Genomic DNA, 17,221 nt, shown 5'->3' with positions numbered 1-17,221 from the left:
CTGAAATAGTTTCTAGTTAGTATACTCCTAAATAAAAGTATCAAAAACTTTTAAGTTTGTCACAACAAATACATAAAACTAAAGTAGGGGTAAGCAACATTTCTTAGGCTAAAAAAATGGGTCGTGGGCTAAATTTTTTTAGCTTTGCCCACCTCTACATTGAAGCACGTCGTTTCAACACGCACCTTATTAATGAGCAACAAACTAATGCTTTAAAATTTGTTATGCTAAAAATCCTTCTGCCACTGGGGACTTGTAAAAGTTCAGATGGGGATATTTAAACTTTCAAAAACCATGTTAAACAAATACACCTGACTTTTTCATAGTTTGTTTGATTTCGACTTTACACTTGTCATTTTCAACAGTAAAACTGCAAATAACTAAAATAAGTGCGAAAAATAAACATACAAGACAAATTAACTAACAAGCTGTATAAAGTCACGCATGCAAATTGTGGGACGCGTTCAAAATCCACCGAGTCAAATTCGAGAACCGCTTACCGACCGAGGGTTAGGGTAAAACAGTGATAGTGAAAAATATGCAAAATATTTATAAATAAAGAAAATATTAGAATAAATCGGGTGGATTTTTAACATGCCCAAATTGTATATATAACTTTAATAATTGTGCAAATAACTAAAACAAGTGCCAAAAACTAGACATACAAGACAAATTAACTAACAAGCTGTGTAAAGTAACGCATACAAATTGTATACATAATTTTAATCAACAGAAAGTCCTTCTGCTACCGGAGGCTGTCGTACCTTTCTTCCAAGTACCAGCTGCACTCACTGCTGAACGAAATGAAGGAACTGGCGGCCCAGAAGGAGGTTCCTCACAGGGACTTCTACAACTGCAGGAAGGTTTGATTTTTTTTGTTGCTAAAATAATCGTGTGATGTTTGAATTCAGTATTTTTTTTGCTATATTTAGATAATGAAAATAACTGTTAAAAAATATAGGTTTAATCGTTTGCTAACAAAAATAAATAAAATAAGTAAATAAGATAATGAAAATAAAATTGTAAGCAATTTACAATTTATTTATAACATATATACAACTTGCTGAATATTATAGTAAGAAAGTATTATTTTAAACATAGTTTTAATGTAAATAGATTTACTTTTATTCAGAGTAAAAAAATAAAAAGCTAAAAAGAAACGTTTGTTTGTTTTGATTTTTTCAAAAGTCGATACATTTTTCTTCAAAATAATTCCGAGACATTAAATCGATTTCTTATTCGTTAAAATCTTAAAACCGCATCAGTTTTTTTTTCGAGCTCTCAGATAATTATAAACAAAAATATTTATTTTTAGTTTAAACTTTTTAGCAAATTTCTAATGTTAAATTCAAGTTAATGGTTTGTTTATGTTATACTTGGAAAAAATAGTTTTTATGAACTAGAAAACATCTGTTAAGCCAGGTATTTCATATAATTTAAAACTTAATGCATTTAAACCCATTAAGTTATTAAGTACGTTATTATAAGTGATAATGAAATATTTACTAAGATATAAAATAGTTGTACTATCAATAGCAATACAGATTAGTTAGTAACAAATTTCACTTGTATACAAAGGTAATTAATCACTTAAAAATGTATTTTCGAAAAGTTCTTCTAAAAGGGTGTTGATAGTTTATAAAAGTATTTTTATTATTTTTTTTAAACAAGCACCAAAATTCGTAACAAAGTTTTTTTTCATTTAAACAACATATATTACTAGTAAAAAGTTAAATGAAATTTATGCATAAATAAAGCTTATTAATTTGTGACTTTTTTGTAAAACAATATTATTTCGAAATATCAACGAAAAATAAAAGTTCAAAAGTGCATTGAACGTAAATGTTCATAAAATCATCTCCAACAACTGAGATATTTTTTTTTGTTTTGGTGCTTTTAATTTTAAATCAAGCAATTGAGATCTTGACACGAAATTTAACGAGATTATTACACGAAATTTACTATGCGAAATTTTAAAACCAAATTTTATATTGACTTAAGATTTGTGTATAAAAACTATAAAACGAACATTAAATATCTGAAAACACCAATATAATAAAATAATTTTATTAGCAGTAAATTGTAAGTACACGTTTTATATTCTAATTGTTTCTTTTTATCGCACTGTAAAGTTTTACTGAAAAGTTAAATTCGTTGTAAACTATATTTCATTGGGATTTAATTTAAAAAGTATATGTCAACGTTCAATTTAATACTTCAGTTAAACTTTAAAAGTATAATAAAAATAAACAAACAAAGTTTGCAACGTGTCCGACTGTTATAAATGCTTACTTTAATATTTTTGATTTGTATTTGCAGTTTTCAATTTGATTAAAATTAATTTAATTTGATATTTCAATTAGCGGCTAACAAAAGTAGTTGACAAGTGTTAGCCGAAATCGATCTTATTTGTTGTTTGCTTTAATAAAATATGTTTTTGAATGAATCCTCTCTTATATTTTTGTATAATATATGAAGTACTAAAAAGTTATATGCTAATTTACTTAAATTTAAATTTGTTTTATTTGATACTTCAACAGGTTACTTGAATATTTTCGCTTGTATATGCAGTTTTTAATTTATTTAAATTAATTTTATTTGACGTTGGAACAGGTGGACACCCACATACACGCTTCGGCATGCATGAACCAGAAACACCTGCTGCGGTTCATGAAGAAAACGATGAAGAACAACGCCGACGACAACGTTCACACCTCCGGCGACGGAAAGAGTCTGACGCTGAAAGAAGTTCGTTTGAATTGCGTTTAAAGTTTTGTTTTCATGGTATACTATCAAAATCCACCCGCGTTAAAAATACACCCAATTATTTTTTAATTTTCTATTTTTTTTAACTTATTTCATATATTTTTTAAATTTTAATTTACTTTTCATTTATTTTTCACTATCACTGTAACCCATAACCCTTACCTTCGATCGGTAAGCGGTTCTCAAACTTGACTGGGTGGATTTTGATCGGGTGGATTTTGAACGTGCTCCGTTTTCATAATAGAGTCTCGCACTGAAATGAGTTGGTTGTTTGTTAAACATTGCGGTCGAATTGCATATAAATCGAGTCGGCAAACTGCGGTCCGTTAAAAGTTTGGGGTTATTGGCGTGACTATCAGCTAAAAATATTTATTTTAGCACTAAACAATACAATAAAGTTTTTTCGTGAAAAACTTACAATAAAGCTGCTAATTAAATAATTATTAGCTGCTAAAGTTTATTTTATCCCGTTTTTCTTTTATTTTTTAATGTTGATACTACAATTGTTTCAAGTAAATACGACTGTCCAGTATTGAGACTCACTCTGAAAGAATTTGTTTTGGTGTAAAATTTCCCATAAATAGTTTTTGAGTTATTTTGAAACAGATTGTTTTAACTTAAATATTTTTTTTGTTTTCGCAATGTTGCATATGAAAAATTATGTGAGCCAAGGGTCTATAAACTTGCTGTGTAATTTTCAGCTAAAAACATTTTGAGTTTTGTTTTTCCTAAAAACTTACAGTCAGGCTCATAAGTTAATAATAAGTTTTTACTAGTTTTTAAAAATTGCTTACTTTATTACATTTTTGGTTTGAAGTAGCATTTTTACAGTCATTATTACGTTTACTTCAAGTAACTGCGGCCCGCGGGCAACTTTTTCTAAAAAAATTGGCCATCAACTTAAATTAGCATTCATAGTTGGTAAAAAGATTAAAAAAAAAAGGTTTTTAACATTTAAAAACACACATGGCGAATAAATATAAAAAATTTATGAAATTTCAAAATTTCTTGTAGATTTTTGGTATGTGCAAAGTTTGAAAATAAGTCAGCAGAGCATAAGGTGACACCCACCTGTTAAAGTATATATTTTGTTTTCAGTGTGCAAGCTTGTTTTCTTGTATCATGATTTTTCAAAGTTTCTTATTAATCACGAACTGGCAATATGCTATTTTTTCAAGTAAACTAGCATTTGGTGAAATTTTTTACATTTGTCCTTTTATTCCTGTTAGTTAAATTTTGATCTCTTCTAAATACTTGAAATAATATAAGTTTTTTTAATGTTCTATAAAGTACAATACTGATAAATTAGTTTTTATTATAAAAAACTTAAAATTATTGTGTTTTGTGCAATGTTTGACATTTAACACTAGTTATTTAAGCTTTAAATCATTATCTATTACAGATCATATATATACAAGTACGACTTAACTACATTTAATGATGATATTCCATCAGTTTAAATTGTAATTTTAATTATTCACATATTAATATATTTTTAGGTGTTCCAGAAACTCAACATATCAGCATACGATTTGAGTGTAGACAGTTTGGATGTGCATGCAGACAGAAACTTGTTTCACAGGTTTTACTGTTAACTATTTCAAGTACTAGTTCAAAATAAGTAATGTTATTTTTATTTACTAATACTTATTGTATATGTAGCTTTCGGCTATTTCTAGTAAACCAGATAAATTTTATAGTTTGGTAAAACATATTTGCTTAGACTATGGTCTTTGAAGTTACTCGTCATTATTTATCAGTTATTTGCTAAATAGGTTATACAATATTTTTTATTATTTCTAACGTTTTTCAACACATATCAATTGTAACATTTATATCAACTAAAAAAAAAGTTGTTTGCTGTTGTTGAATCAACTTCATTGCTTATTTAACAATTTAGTGCTAATAAAGTATTAACCAAACTAAATTTTTAACAAAAAATAGAGAATTTGTATAATAATGTCGGTTATGTTTGCAGCTTTAATATTAATAACGTTGTTAAATACCTAACGACTGGTATGTCTTGAAATATTTGAATACAAGTAGTTCATAGTTCAAAAAACTGTTTATATTTTCTTGTGATCAAGCCTCTTTAATTTAAGAGCATATTTTTGCTTATAAATGTTAATTTAATACAATATATTTACAATAAAATCATATATGGTAGATATCGTTACATGCGTGTAACATTTCTGCAAAAAATAGCTGCAATTGCAGCATTTTAGCACGCTTTCCGCTGTGAACCAGAATGCACTGATCATATTTTAAGCAGCATCTTGAATTTATTTAGTTTTCTTGATTGCGAATTTGTGCATTTAGTTGTGAAATATGTTTGTTTACTGTTATTTGCTTTACCATAAATTACTCTTATTTAATAAAAATTGCAAAACACATCGCTTATAAACTGTATGTAATTTGAATTGTCACATAAATCAAAATTGGCCATTAATGCAAGTTAGTAAATACTTTATTGTTCTGAATAAACCCCATTAATGTAAAGTTTTGACAGTTATGGCTTTTAGATTGTTTAAAAACAAACAAATTGTCATATCAACTGTTACAAAGAAGTTATGAATTTAAAGTCAAAATTGATAATTTTTTTTTATTCAACAAAACATACTTAGAGGGTAAGTATTTAAACCCGAATTTTTGTAAATTTATTGTTTATAATTGTGAGCTAAAAGATTATACTGTGTTTTCTAAATTCTAATACACATAACTTTTTCCATATATTAGGTTGCTAAAAAACCTAGAATTTGACAATTTACGTCAAAAAAAAATATAAAAGCATAGAACTTTAAACAGTAATCACTAACAAACCTAATGTTTTAGATACATTTTGAATTAAAGTTTTAAAATTTCAATTTGAAGCAAAATATCTATGATATAAATAAGAGTTTTTGACACCATTAAAAATGTATTAAAAACACGTTTAAAGTAGCTTTATTGTATCTTTTCAATGTTTTTAAACTCTTTAAAACAGTTGTTTACCTTAATTTTATTCTAAAAATAGACCTAAAACATCTACTTTAAAAAAAGAAAGAAAATTAGAAAACTTTGAAGAAGTTTTTCAAAAACCGTTGGCAACACTGTAAATAATTAAAAAAAAATTATGAAATTATTTTGATAGATTTTTATTCGTATAAAAAGGTTTACAGTTAAGGCCATAGGGGGGTCCAACATTTTTTTTACAAAAATTAACTTTGGCTTTTATATGAAAGCTTTAAGTACAAACTATAAGCCAGTTTTTATAGAATTCAAAAGTATCATTTAACTTTTGAAATATTTAATTTTTTTTTAAATTTTCCAATATAAACGTATGGACCGCAAATTTTCCAGGGTCAATTTTCTCGGAAATTTTAAAATTCACAAAAAATCTATCTCCTCCTTTATTTTTCAAGCAATCTTCTTCAAATTTTTAGAAAACGTTCCTTATAATAAAAAGAAAAAACGTTACTTTAGAATTTTATTAATTTAAAAATATAAAATTTTATTACTAAAATTTAAAAAAATATATATTTTTACACATTAAATTTTAAATTCCAAAGTAACGTTTTTTTGTTATTGTATAAAGATTTTACTGTGAAAGTTTGAAGAAGATTGCTTGAAAAATGTAGGAGGAGATAGGTTTTGAACAAAATAGTCTATTTTCGCTGTTTTAGTTTTCCCTTCCCATAGGGAACCTATTATGCGGCCCGACTTTGACTGGTCATATCTCAAAAAATAATTCGAAGTTTCCAAAACGATAAAAAGCATCTTGAAGCTAAGAAAAAACTCCATAAAATAAGATCAACTTGTAAAAAACATGGTTTACCCCCCTATGGCCTTAATTGATAAAACTTAGTACATCAAATAACATATTTTGTATACCTAAAATATTTTTGTTTCGTTTATTCGAAAATTAATTTCTCCTAAACAACGGAATTTAAAACACTTGAGTTACGGAGATAAAAAACATTAAAAATTCTCAATTAAAAAATTTATTTCCTTGACCTGTTTTTTACGTCTTTCCAGCAAATATTATTGAAGGGTGTAAACCACAAAGAAATTGAAGTTTGTTTTATCGGAAACTCATAAATTTTATGGCATTTAGTTTTTCGACAACTACCTTTAATATATAGCGTTTGTTTGTTTTCAACAAGTAAATATTATAAATTAACATGGTTACAACTCAATTACAGCCTTTGAAAAATAATTAAATCTTACAGTTTTTATGAAAATTTTTTTACCCAAAAAACAAAACAACATATTTTGAAATGTTTTCCACGCGTGTAAGCAGTTGAGAAACTAACATTCAGTATTGTTTGAAGGAAATTTTCTCACATACATGTTGCGACAAACAGCATATGTCAGCTACCCGTGTTATTTATTGTTTTTAATTACATGTGAGCGATTTGTTTGTAATGCGCCCGGCGTTGCGGTTCGCACCTCTTTTAATAATATTTGCTTACGGAAATTAGTAATAAAAAATATTGATGTGGTGGAATTTGTTGTGACTAAATGTGATTTAATGTGTTTACGTTCCAGAAATTGATGTTTTTCAGAAATCTAATTTAAATGGTATTTGTTTAAAAGGCACATTTTTAACAATATGTGTGCTTAGTCTTTTTATTTTAGTTTATGTTGTGTAATAATCTAGTTGAATTCCGAGGTTAAAGAGAAAAAGTTTTCAGCCGAAAAATCCAACTATTTAGTTATACTCTTTTTTCTAACAGTTTTAAAGGTCTTTATTTTGAAGACCAGGAAAATGTTTTCAGCTTTTAAAACACTATAGTTCTTTATAAAGTTGAACAATCCGTATGCAGCTATCAAAGTTTCATTTTTAAGATACAAAGTTTTTTTTTCAGCATTTAAAACATCTAATTGTTATTCACAGATTCGACAAGTTCAACTCAAAATATAATCCGATCGGCCAGAGCATTCTGAGGGAAATTTACATAAAAACTGACAACCAGATTGGAGGAAAATATTTTGCCCATGTTTGCAGGGTTAGTATGAATTTCTATTTGTTTTGTTAATTAATAATATAATACATGACAAATCTGTTTAGTATGTGTGGGATTTAGACCGGTTTAGGCTTGCATTAATTTTATAAAAGGCTTACTTAAAAATAGTCTAAATTTTGATTCGTTTTAAGTAGCTATATAAGTTTTGTTTTATATGAAAAACCACATAATAATACATTGAAAAGCACCTTTTGTATTTATGTTCATTTATCAAAATCTATCTTATGTCACAACTAAAAAAATATGAAGTATAAGACTTGGAATGTAAACTAGCTATTTTTTATCTATCGAAATGATTATAAATGTATGAAACAAAACCTTTGCCAAAATGTTCATAACTTTGTTTTGTATAGTGTTTAAAGTAAAAATCAAAATAGAAAGCATTAAATTTAATTAAGAATAAACTTTACAAAAAGTTGAAATATTTTTGATAAAACCAATTTTTTTAAATCACAACATTTTATTCAAAAAAGATCACAAATTATACTATAAGTAAAAGTTAATATCTTAAAATTACAAATCAACAGTCTTATCAGTCTAATAAATTCTATAAAGTAAGAAAAAAGTGATGTTAAGACAATTTTTTAATATTATTTGTGATATTTAATTAATGATAAGTTTTTAATTATTTGCATTCTTTTATGACATCGTTTAAGGTTTTAACTCGGTAATAATTCCTTAAAGAAAAAATATTGAAAAAATACTTAACTTATATCAATTTTGTTTCTAATATGCCACAAATTGAAAGTAGTTAATTTATAACTTTTCTGATTTATACAGAAGTATGTCGTTTTAAATATAAAGTAATCTCAGTCACCTCTCGCTAATCTAAGCACAGTGTGTCCACAGCAAAAGTGCGTAACTAAACGAGAGAACGTAACTAAAAGAGAGGTATCTAACGTATCTACTATATTGGCTGTCTTCTTATAATGCATTTGATTAAATACAGTTTGGAGACTTTCCTACTCTTTTTGTTAACAAAAGTAGTCTTCATTTAAGTTGTGCAATTTAAATATATGTGAAAAGTTTTAAATAAGTTTTTGTGTGTATACAAACCATTTTTTAATACTTTATCTTTACCCACTTGATAATAAACTTGTTTGGCATGGTATTAAAGAAAGATTTAAACTTAGGCGGGCATAGAACAAATTACCTAAAAATAGTAGATTTATTGAGTTGAAATATAACTTTATGCCATAAATATTTTGAGGACCTTAACTTCGTACATTTTTCGATTTAAAAGTATAAAGGGGGACTAAGACTAATAAAATTAAAAGAGTGAAGCTATAGAGTTCAATAGATGTCTTATAGAATATAAAATCTAAAAGTACAAAATTTAAATTTTATTAAAAATCCATCTCCTCTTATATTTTTCAAATTACTTACTACTATTTTCTTTAAACTTTATTGAAAAGTTTTATTCATTATTGTTGCCGAAAAACCTGGAATCCTATAAAACCTTGGGCTTACTTGAAATTTGAAGCTGTTTTATAGTTTTTCAAAGTTGTTTTATGTAATTTTTGAGAATTCTAAAATGTGTAACTAGACGAGTGCTTTAAAAAAATTATGTAAAATTAAGCAAAAAAATCATCCGCTAGAAGGTGATGACAGACTGGAGGAGTCGAAGTACCAGCAATATGTTACCATATGAGTAATAAAAAATAGTAATAACATACGTGAAATTAACAACTCTTTCAAAACAAACATTAATGTACAATTCAGTTACATAAATGTTAAAATGTAGTAACTTTTTGTCCGCTAGGAGGTGATGGCGGACTTGGAGGAGTCGAAGTACCAGCAGGCGGAATTGAGGCTGTCGATATACGGTAGGAGTAGGGACGAATGGACGAAACTGGCAAAGTGGGCCATTAATCACGACGTGTACAGTGACAATGTCAGGTGGCTCATACAAATACCACGGCTGTTGTTAGTTTGACTTTTTATTAAATGTTGTTGTTATCAAATATTTATGTTGTTTAAATATTTTTTTGTTTTCTTATAAAACAAATGGTTGGCAAAAAACATGGAATTCCGGAAAAATCTGGAATTTTATAATTTAGTTAAAAAAACTTTGAAAAACCTAGAGTTTTAGTAATTTTGAACAAAACCTGAAAAAAAAGCCTGAAATTAAAAAAATTATTACATGTAAAGTAATGAAAATTCTATGGTATACAAAAATCTATCATCAAAAAAAATATTATCATTGAAAAATATGTTTGTTGAAAAAACCATAAAAAGTAGCATTACACTTAGTAAAGGCTAGAAAGAGGGTTCAAGCGGCCATTGACTATAAAAAAACAATTTTACTAAATAAGAAATCAAACCAAGTGTTAAACATAGTTAAAATGACTTAATATATTTGTTTCAAAATTAGTTTTGTTGCTTTTTTGCTTCAAGTATTCAAGAAGTTGTGTAAGTTTAAATCAAACCAATTTCTGCCTTTTCCACTCTAAAAACTTCAATTTTTAATAGTTTTCGTCAAAAACTTGCTTGCAGAAAATTACAGGAAAATTCCTTAAATACTTATTTATATTTTTTTACCATTTGTTTTCAAAAAATGAGTAATAGGCATCAAAAATCGCTTGTAAAAAATTAAACAAATGTTTATTTTCCCATAAATAATAATTTTTGTAGTTTTGTGTATATTGTATAAAGTATAAAAGTAAAAAATGTATGTTATCGAAGTGTTTTTTGAGACACTATACTCTTGAAAATACCCTATAATGCCCTAATGTATATAAAATGCTTTATAAAAAATTTTCGTGAAAAATAGCAGTATTTTAAATGAGAAATTGCACACTTTTCTTTTTATAAGTTAAAGAGTTTTAATCTTTTTAACTTGAAACTAAACAAAAGAAAATAAAAACCCTAAATAAATTGTTTGTATAAAAGCGTTTTTTTAAAGATGTTTTTTAGCAGTTGCAGTAGGCCTTAACTTTAACATAAATAGTAGTTTTTTTCAAGTTACTTTCAAACTTCAATGCAAAAAAAAAGTTTTCTGCATTTAACCTGGTGTAACTTTTAATATACTTAAAGTAGAATGAAACCAACTTCAGTATTTAAAAGAAGAAACCCAGCTCTAAACAATTAATTGAAACTCTTGGTTTAATTTTTTAGTCACTAAAATGTTCAATATCCGCTTCTAAGCCCACTGTATCACGGTATCTTTTCAATGTTTTTAAATGATTTAAGACTGTTTTTTACCTTAGTTTTAGTTTTATACTTGAAGTAAACCAAAAAACTTGTTATTTAAACAACCTGGAAAAAAATCAAAATTTCTTTGGCAACACTCAGTACAGTTAACTATAGCTTTAAAAAGTTTATTGATTTAAGCTAAGTATTTTGTTAATAGTAGTGTTAAAGCCTTAATATCTAGTTGTATAGAACTAATCAATTTCTATCATCAACAGAAAAAATTACTTGAAAATAAAATATGAATATTTTTATGTAAACATAACAGTGATGTGTACCGGTCAAGGGGAGTGTTGAAAAACTTCGAGGAATTTTTGGACAATATTTTCAGACCTCTGTTCGAAGCCACGTTGAGACCCAAAGAGCATCCCGAACTTCACATGTTCCTCAAACACGTTTGTTTATTTGTTTTGCTTGGATTTAAATAAAAAAGTCTTATTAGTTCAATATTCTAAACTAATTTGCTCGCTACTGTTTTTATTGAAAATGTATAGTCTTGCTAATACTAGAAGTTAAAATGCATAAGTTTTGATCTTGAAATGTTTCAAATTTAAAGGTTTTTTAATTTTTCGCACATTAATATGTAAATCAAAACTTTTTTTGATTTTTTTCTTTAAGAAGAGGTAGTTAATAAATTTATTTTTGTTTAGAGCTTTATGTTTGTCTAATTTAAAAAAAGATTAAGACACAAATAAGATGTATAAAGTTTAACAGTATCTATAGACACCTTAAATACAAACAGTTTAGATATGTACATCTTGTTTCTTATCCGATAAAATAAAAATTTTCAAACCTAGACTAAAATTTCTTAAAATATAGTTTAAGCTCATATTTTAACTAACTTAACTTGTCATATTTTAAAAAACGTACGTAACTGTTAAAAACCTCAAGGTTACCAGTAAGTAGAAAATATTTAACCTTTGCTTTTTATTCAATATTTTGAATGTATTGTATTTTGACCCAATAGCTCTGGTTATACAATTTTTTCATCCAATCACGTAACAGCTATGTATTTTTTCAACCAATCAGGTGACAAAAGTATTAACTTTTTGCTCAACTAGATTTGTTTATATCAACTTTCATCCAATCAGGCGACATTATTTAAGATTCTCATTAAGCAAGTATTGCTCAACATATTACCCAACCAATCAAGCTCTAATTATTCACTTAATTCAACCAATCACGTGTCAACAATGTATTTTTCACCCAATCAGGTGACGGGATTCGACAGCGTGGACGACGAGAGCAAACCCGAACATCACGTGTTCACGCTTCAGACGCCGAGACCGCCCAAGTACGATCTGACCGACAACCCGCCATACTCGTACTACATTTACTACATGTACGCCAACATCGTCACACTCAATCAACTGAGAAGGTTTTTTGTTTGTTTTTATGAAGAAACTTAGATATAACAGACAATATTTTTATTAATACTTGTGTTAAAGTTGTTAAATTTATAAGTTAAAGACCTTGCTTAAACTGTTAAGAATAAATATTTTTTGTTTACGGCTTTTTTTCTTCGACAAAGCGTTTATTTAAAATTTTTCTTGCCACTCATTCAATGTTTCAACAGGGAGAGAGACATGTCGATATTCAATTTGCGTCCTCACTGCGGGGAAGCGGGTCCGGCACATCACCTAGTGACCGGTTTCATGCTGGCCGAAAACATCAGCCACGGACTTCTGTTGAGAAAAGTTTGTAATATATGTTTATTAGAAAATATTTAAAAAGTTTTTTTTATTAAAAAGTTTAAACTTTTGTACAGTAAAGTTTAATTGAATTAAAACTTGGTTGTAGTCTACAACAACAAAAAAAATGACCAATCAGTTGATTGTTTACAGCAGGGTTCCCAAAGTCGTTTTCATAATCGTCCCCTTGGAAGAAAGTGAAAGAAAATAGTTTCCTCCCTTTATTAGTTAATTTACCTTTTTTTTTTGCTACCTTGTTAGATATTGAGACATTACAGCCAAAATTAGATCTAAGGGGCATACTGTTTAGGAAACCTTTGTTTACAATAATGCTCGAATTTACGTAAAAGTAGAAAAAGTGTGTTTTTAAAAAAACACATGAAACATGTGCTTTCATGAATCACTTGAATTAACTTTCATCACTTGTTGTTTTTGTTTAACTAAAATCTAAAAAAACTAGAGAATTATCCCGTACTAAGGTACCTATATACTTGCACAACAATTTGCAGATTCCAGTTCTGCAATTTTTAACTTAAAGTTAATAATTCAGTACTGTTTTTCTTTACAAGCTTTTATCACTGCAAATTTTTTAATTGAAACTAATTTGTAAAATAAAAACTTTTTAATTATGTTTTTCGTAATATTTTCACAATTTTCCAGGTCCCAGTGCTGCAGTACTTGTACTACCTCTCGCAAATCGGCATCGCCATGTCGCCCCTTAGCAACAACAGCCTGTTCCTTAGTTACGGCAGGAACCCCCTTCCCGACTACCTCGCCAGGGGTTTGTGCGTTTCCTTGTCAACAGACGACCCTCTTCAGTTCCACTACACAAAAGTACATTTGATTTCTTAGTAGTTGTATTTGTTTGTAAATTATTCAAGTATATGTTTACATTTTTGTATTTTGAAGTTGTCAACAAACTAATTAAAAAGATGTTTTGACAAAAATATTTTGTAATAGTAACACTTGATAACAAAAGTATGATAAATACGTTCTAATAGGTTTTGATAATCACGTTTAAAAATAAGCTTTTAGCTTGTTCAAAACAAAAATTGTTATAAAAGTTTAAACATAATAGCTTTCTATTTCAAAACGATTGTGACTTAAATAAATAACTAAATAAACTTCAATTTGTTTTGAATGTTTAATGAACAAATATGTATTTAGTTTTTATTTGATAAGCAGGCAAATGGATATTAAAATTAATATTTTTTTTGTTATAGCTATAATGTTTATTAAACAATTTTTGTTATAGTTGTGTAATAGAGATGATAATTACACATACTCTTTAATTAATCATGATGATCTCATCTAAAAAATAAAGTATAGTGTAGTGAAAAAGAAACTTTTGGCACAAAAATTGTTATAAAAGTTTAAACATAATAGCTTTCTATTTCAAAACGATTGTGACTTAAATAAATAACTAAATAAACTTCAATTTGTTTTGAATGTTTAATGAACAAATATGTATTTAGTTTTTATTTGATAAGCAGGCAAATGGATATTAAAATTAATATTTTTTTTGTTATAGCTATAATGTTTATTAAACAATTTTTGTTATAGTTGTGTAATAGAGATGATAATTACACATACTCTTTAATTAATCATGATGATCTCATCTAAAATATAAAGTATAGTGTAGTGAAAAAGAAACTTTTGGCACAAAAATTGTTATAAAAGTTTAAACATAATAGCTTTCTATTTCAAAACGATTGTGACTTAAATAAATAACTAAATAAACTTCAATTTGTTTTGAATGTTTAATGAACAAATATGTATTTAGTTTTTATTTGATAAGCAGGCAAATGGATATTAAAATTAATATTTTTTTTGTTATAGCTATAATGTTTATTAAACAATTTTTGTTATAGTTGTGTAATAGAGATGATAATTACACATACTCTTTAATTAATCATGATGATCTCATCTAAAAAATAAAGTATAATGTAGTGAAAAAGAAACTTTCGGCACAAAAATTGTTATGAAAAGGAGAAATGAATTTTTAAATTTATGCTGAGTTGTTTAATAAACCAGGAGCCACTCATGGAAGAGTACAGCATCGCCGCGCAAGTGTGGAAGTTGAGTTCTTGCGATATGTGCGAGCTTGCTAGAAATTCTGTTATTATGAGCAGCTTCCCTCATGAGGTATACATGTTTTGTATTAATACAAAATTGTTTTTGATAAGGCTTGTAGGGTTTTTTTATAGAATATATTATTTTTAAGCACTTTTTAAAAAATAGTTTTATTTAAGCTGGTTAAAGTTGCAAACAAAAAGATTAATATAAGTTGAAACATCAATATTTATTTTGAATGTTGCAAAATATAACTTTGAAATGTTTAGCTAACAAAATAGATTTAAAGGAACTATTTGAAAAGAAAATTAAGTTCAAATTTTAAAATTTTCAAAATGTAAACCTTTAAAATTACCCACAAAAGCAGTTCTATGTTCTATGACGTCACACTGAAATTACTGTTACGCCACACACAGTACAAGCAGTACTGGCCGGGCCACTGGTGTTAAATCATTATAAAAACATTATCATGAAGACACAACATTAACCAGTATATTGACTTTAAATTTTTTTATTTATATCAACAATTTTACTGTGACGTCACACTTAACACAAAATCATTACGCACACAGTACAAGCAGTACTGGCTGGGCCCGCACTACATGGAGGAGGGTCCGGAGGGAAACGACATCAGGCGGACGAACGTGCCGGACGTGCGGGTGAGCTACAGGCACGAGACGCTGGAGGCGGAGCTGAGCATGGTGTTCGACCCGGAGCTCAGCCACAACCAGCACCGGGGTTCCGAGGCGTCCAGCAAGTCCGAGGGGGACTAGATTTGCGATGTTGGCGGATTTAAGTGATCGTAAAATAAAATGTTAAATTTATGAGAATTTTTTTTAAATTATAGATAAATTATAAAAAAAATTAAAAAAAATTCCTTGAATTGATAATACTTATGGAAAAGAGTTGAGTTGAAATTTTTTTTAATGGGCTTAATTTTGTTGTTGTGGTAAAAGTAAAAAAGAGTTGTATTTTAAGTTGTATTTTTTTAAGCCACTTTGTAATTCACCCTTTTAATAAGGACTAAAAAATAAAAGTTTTATATAATGTTGTATACAACACTTTTGAAATATTAGTGTTTTAGGTAGTCTTAGATTTTTATTAGAATTTTAGTTGTCGATTATTTTAAAGACTACTTTTATTTTTGAGCTGCCTATAGATTTTTTATTGCTGTTTCGATGCATTTAGAGTGTTTCGCTGAAAGTTCGAAAATTCACATTGCAATACTCTCTTACGTACGTTTCTATCAGAGCTTAAAAAAAATTTAACTTCATTTCGTTTATTTTTTGTGTTTGTTGCGTTCTAATTAAAGCAAAAAAGGGAAATTTTGTAATTATTGTGCTAAATAGTTTTAGTATGACTAAATAAACTTAGACTTGATTTTAAAATTAGATTGTACGTTAATTTAAAATCTGACCAGATACAGCACTTTATAACATGTTTTTTTTATCCGTTAAGTTCTTTAAAATGTTTTGAGCTTGGTTATTTCAAATGCATCTCTTGAGTACTAATATTACTCTATAGTAATTAATCGGTTTCTAAATAATTCTATATAGACAATAAAACGTAGTGACTTGTAAAGTTAGCTGATTATTATTTATCAAAAACAATACGTAGAAATTCTTTAAGTTTTTTAAGTTCACTATTTGTATAAACTATCGCTGTTTAAATTACGGTTTTTGAAGGTCAAGCAAGTAATTTGTCATCACCTGTAATTCTACTACCCCCTTAAAAATTATCACTTAACCAAAAAATAAGAATAAAACTATATATTTAACTGAAAAAAAATCCCTTTATGTGCTTTAAGGAGCTTTATTGATAGAGGTATTTAAGACATTTTACATTCTTTTAAAGTTTTTAAGTTGTGAACACTTGATTTCTTGTATTTTATTTATTTTAGCTGATTTAAGCTAAACATGTTTGCTTTGCTCAATAAATCACAAAACAGTGCTTGTCTGATATAAGTATTTGTTGATTTCTTTGTTCATATACCTACCTTACAGTTTTCTACTTGTTAAAACAAAGTTCATTTATCTTAATTTTATACAAAGATGAATTGGGTATTTTAATACTTTTAAGAACTTAAATTTATTAAATGAGCTTATAAAAGTATATCAACATAAATTTTTAGTTTGCTGTGTTTTTTAATTTACAATTAATGCACAACAAAATACATTTATAAAAAACAAACACTGATTTTACCGTAGTTTTAGATTTAATAATTATATGTTGTAGATTAAGAAGCTTTACACATTAATTGTTACATATATCTACTGTTTAGATCAGGACTTCTAAATTTTTTTTTCAAAAGGCCCGCTTTAAAAGAATAAAAAAAGCTAAGAAATAAACTACCATTAAAACTGCCTAAGACATTTTTTATTTTTGGTCTTTATCATCAACTCCAGAATATCTAGAGTAAGTTTCAAACTATGTTCTTGTGGCTCCCCTTTTTGCGGCTTGTGGTCCCCTAAATATTTTTTTTTGATATCAAGT

General features: G+C 27.3%; 1 protein-coding gene across 1 annotated transcript in view; it reads left to right on the top strand.

The window, feature by feature from the left end:
- Positions 1–15,968, top strand: part of LOC145841980 (AMP deaminase 2-like) — a 29,645-nt gene extending 13,677 nt beyond the window's left edge. Inside the window, exons 11-21 of the mRNA XM_082949307.1 lie at positions 734–863; positions 2,614–2,748; positions 4,266–4,348; positions 7,643–7,754; positions 9,535–9,698; positions 11,233–11,359; positions 12,179–12,342; positions 12,541–12,661; positions 13,316–13,489; positions 14,690–14,800; positions 15,301–15,968. Of these exons, the coding sequence (XP_082805433.1) occupies positions 734–863; positions 2,614–2,748; positions 4,266–4,348; positions 7,643–7,754; positions 9,535–9,698; positions 11,233–11,359; positions 12,179–12,342; positions 12,541–12,661; positions 13,316–13,489; positions 14,690–14,800; positions 15,301–15,501 (1,522 nt within the window). The 3' untranslated portion in view covers positions 15,502–15,968. The remainder of the gene's footprint in view (positions 1–733; positions 864–2,613; positions 2,749–4,265; positions 4,349–7,642; positions 7,755–9,534; positions 9,699–11,232; positions 11,360–12,178; positions 12,343–12,540; positions 12,662–13,315; positions 13,490–14,689; positions 14,801–15,300) is intronic.
- The last annotated feature ends 1,253 nt before the right edge of the window (positions 15,969–17,221 follow it).

Source organism: Thalia democratica, chromosome 8 (genome assembly GCF_965202585.1).
Source record: "Thalia democratica chromosome 8, ktThaDemo2.hap1.1, whole genome shotgun sequence".
NCBI classification, from domain to species: domain Eukaryota; kingdom Metazoa; phylum Chordata; class Thaliacea; order Salpida; family Salpidae; genus Thalia; species Thalia democratica.
Note: the sequence above shows the minus strand (reverse complement) of the source record. Positions and strands in the feature narration are given on the sequence as shown.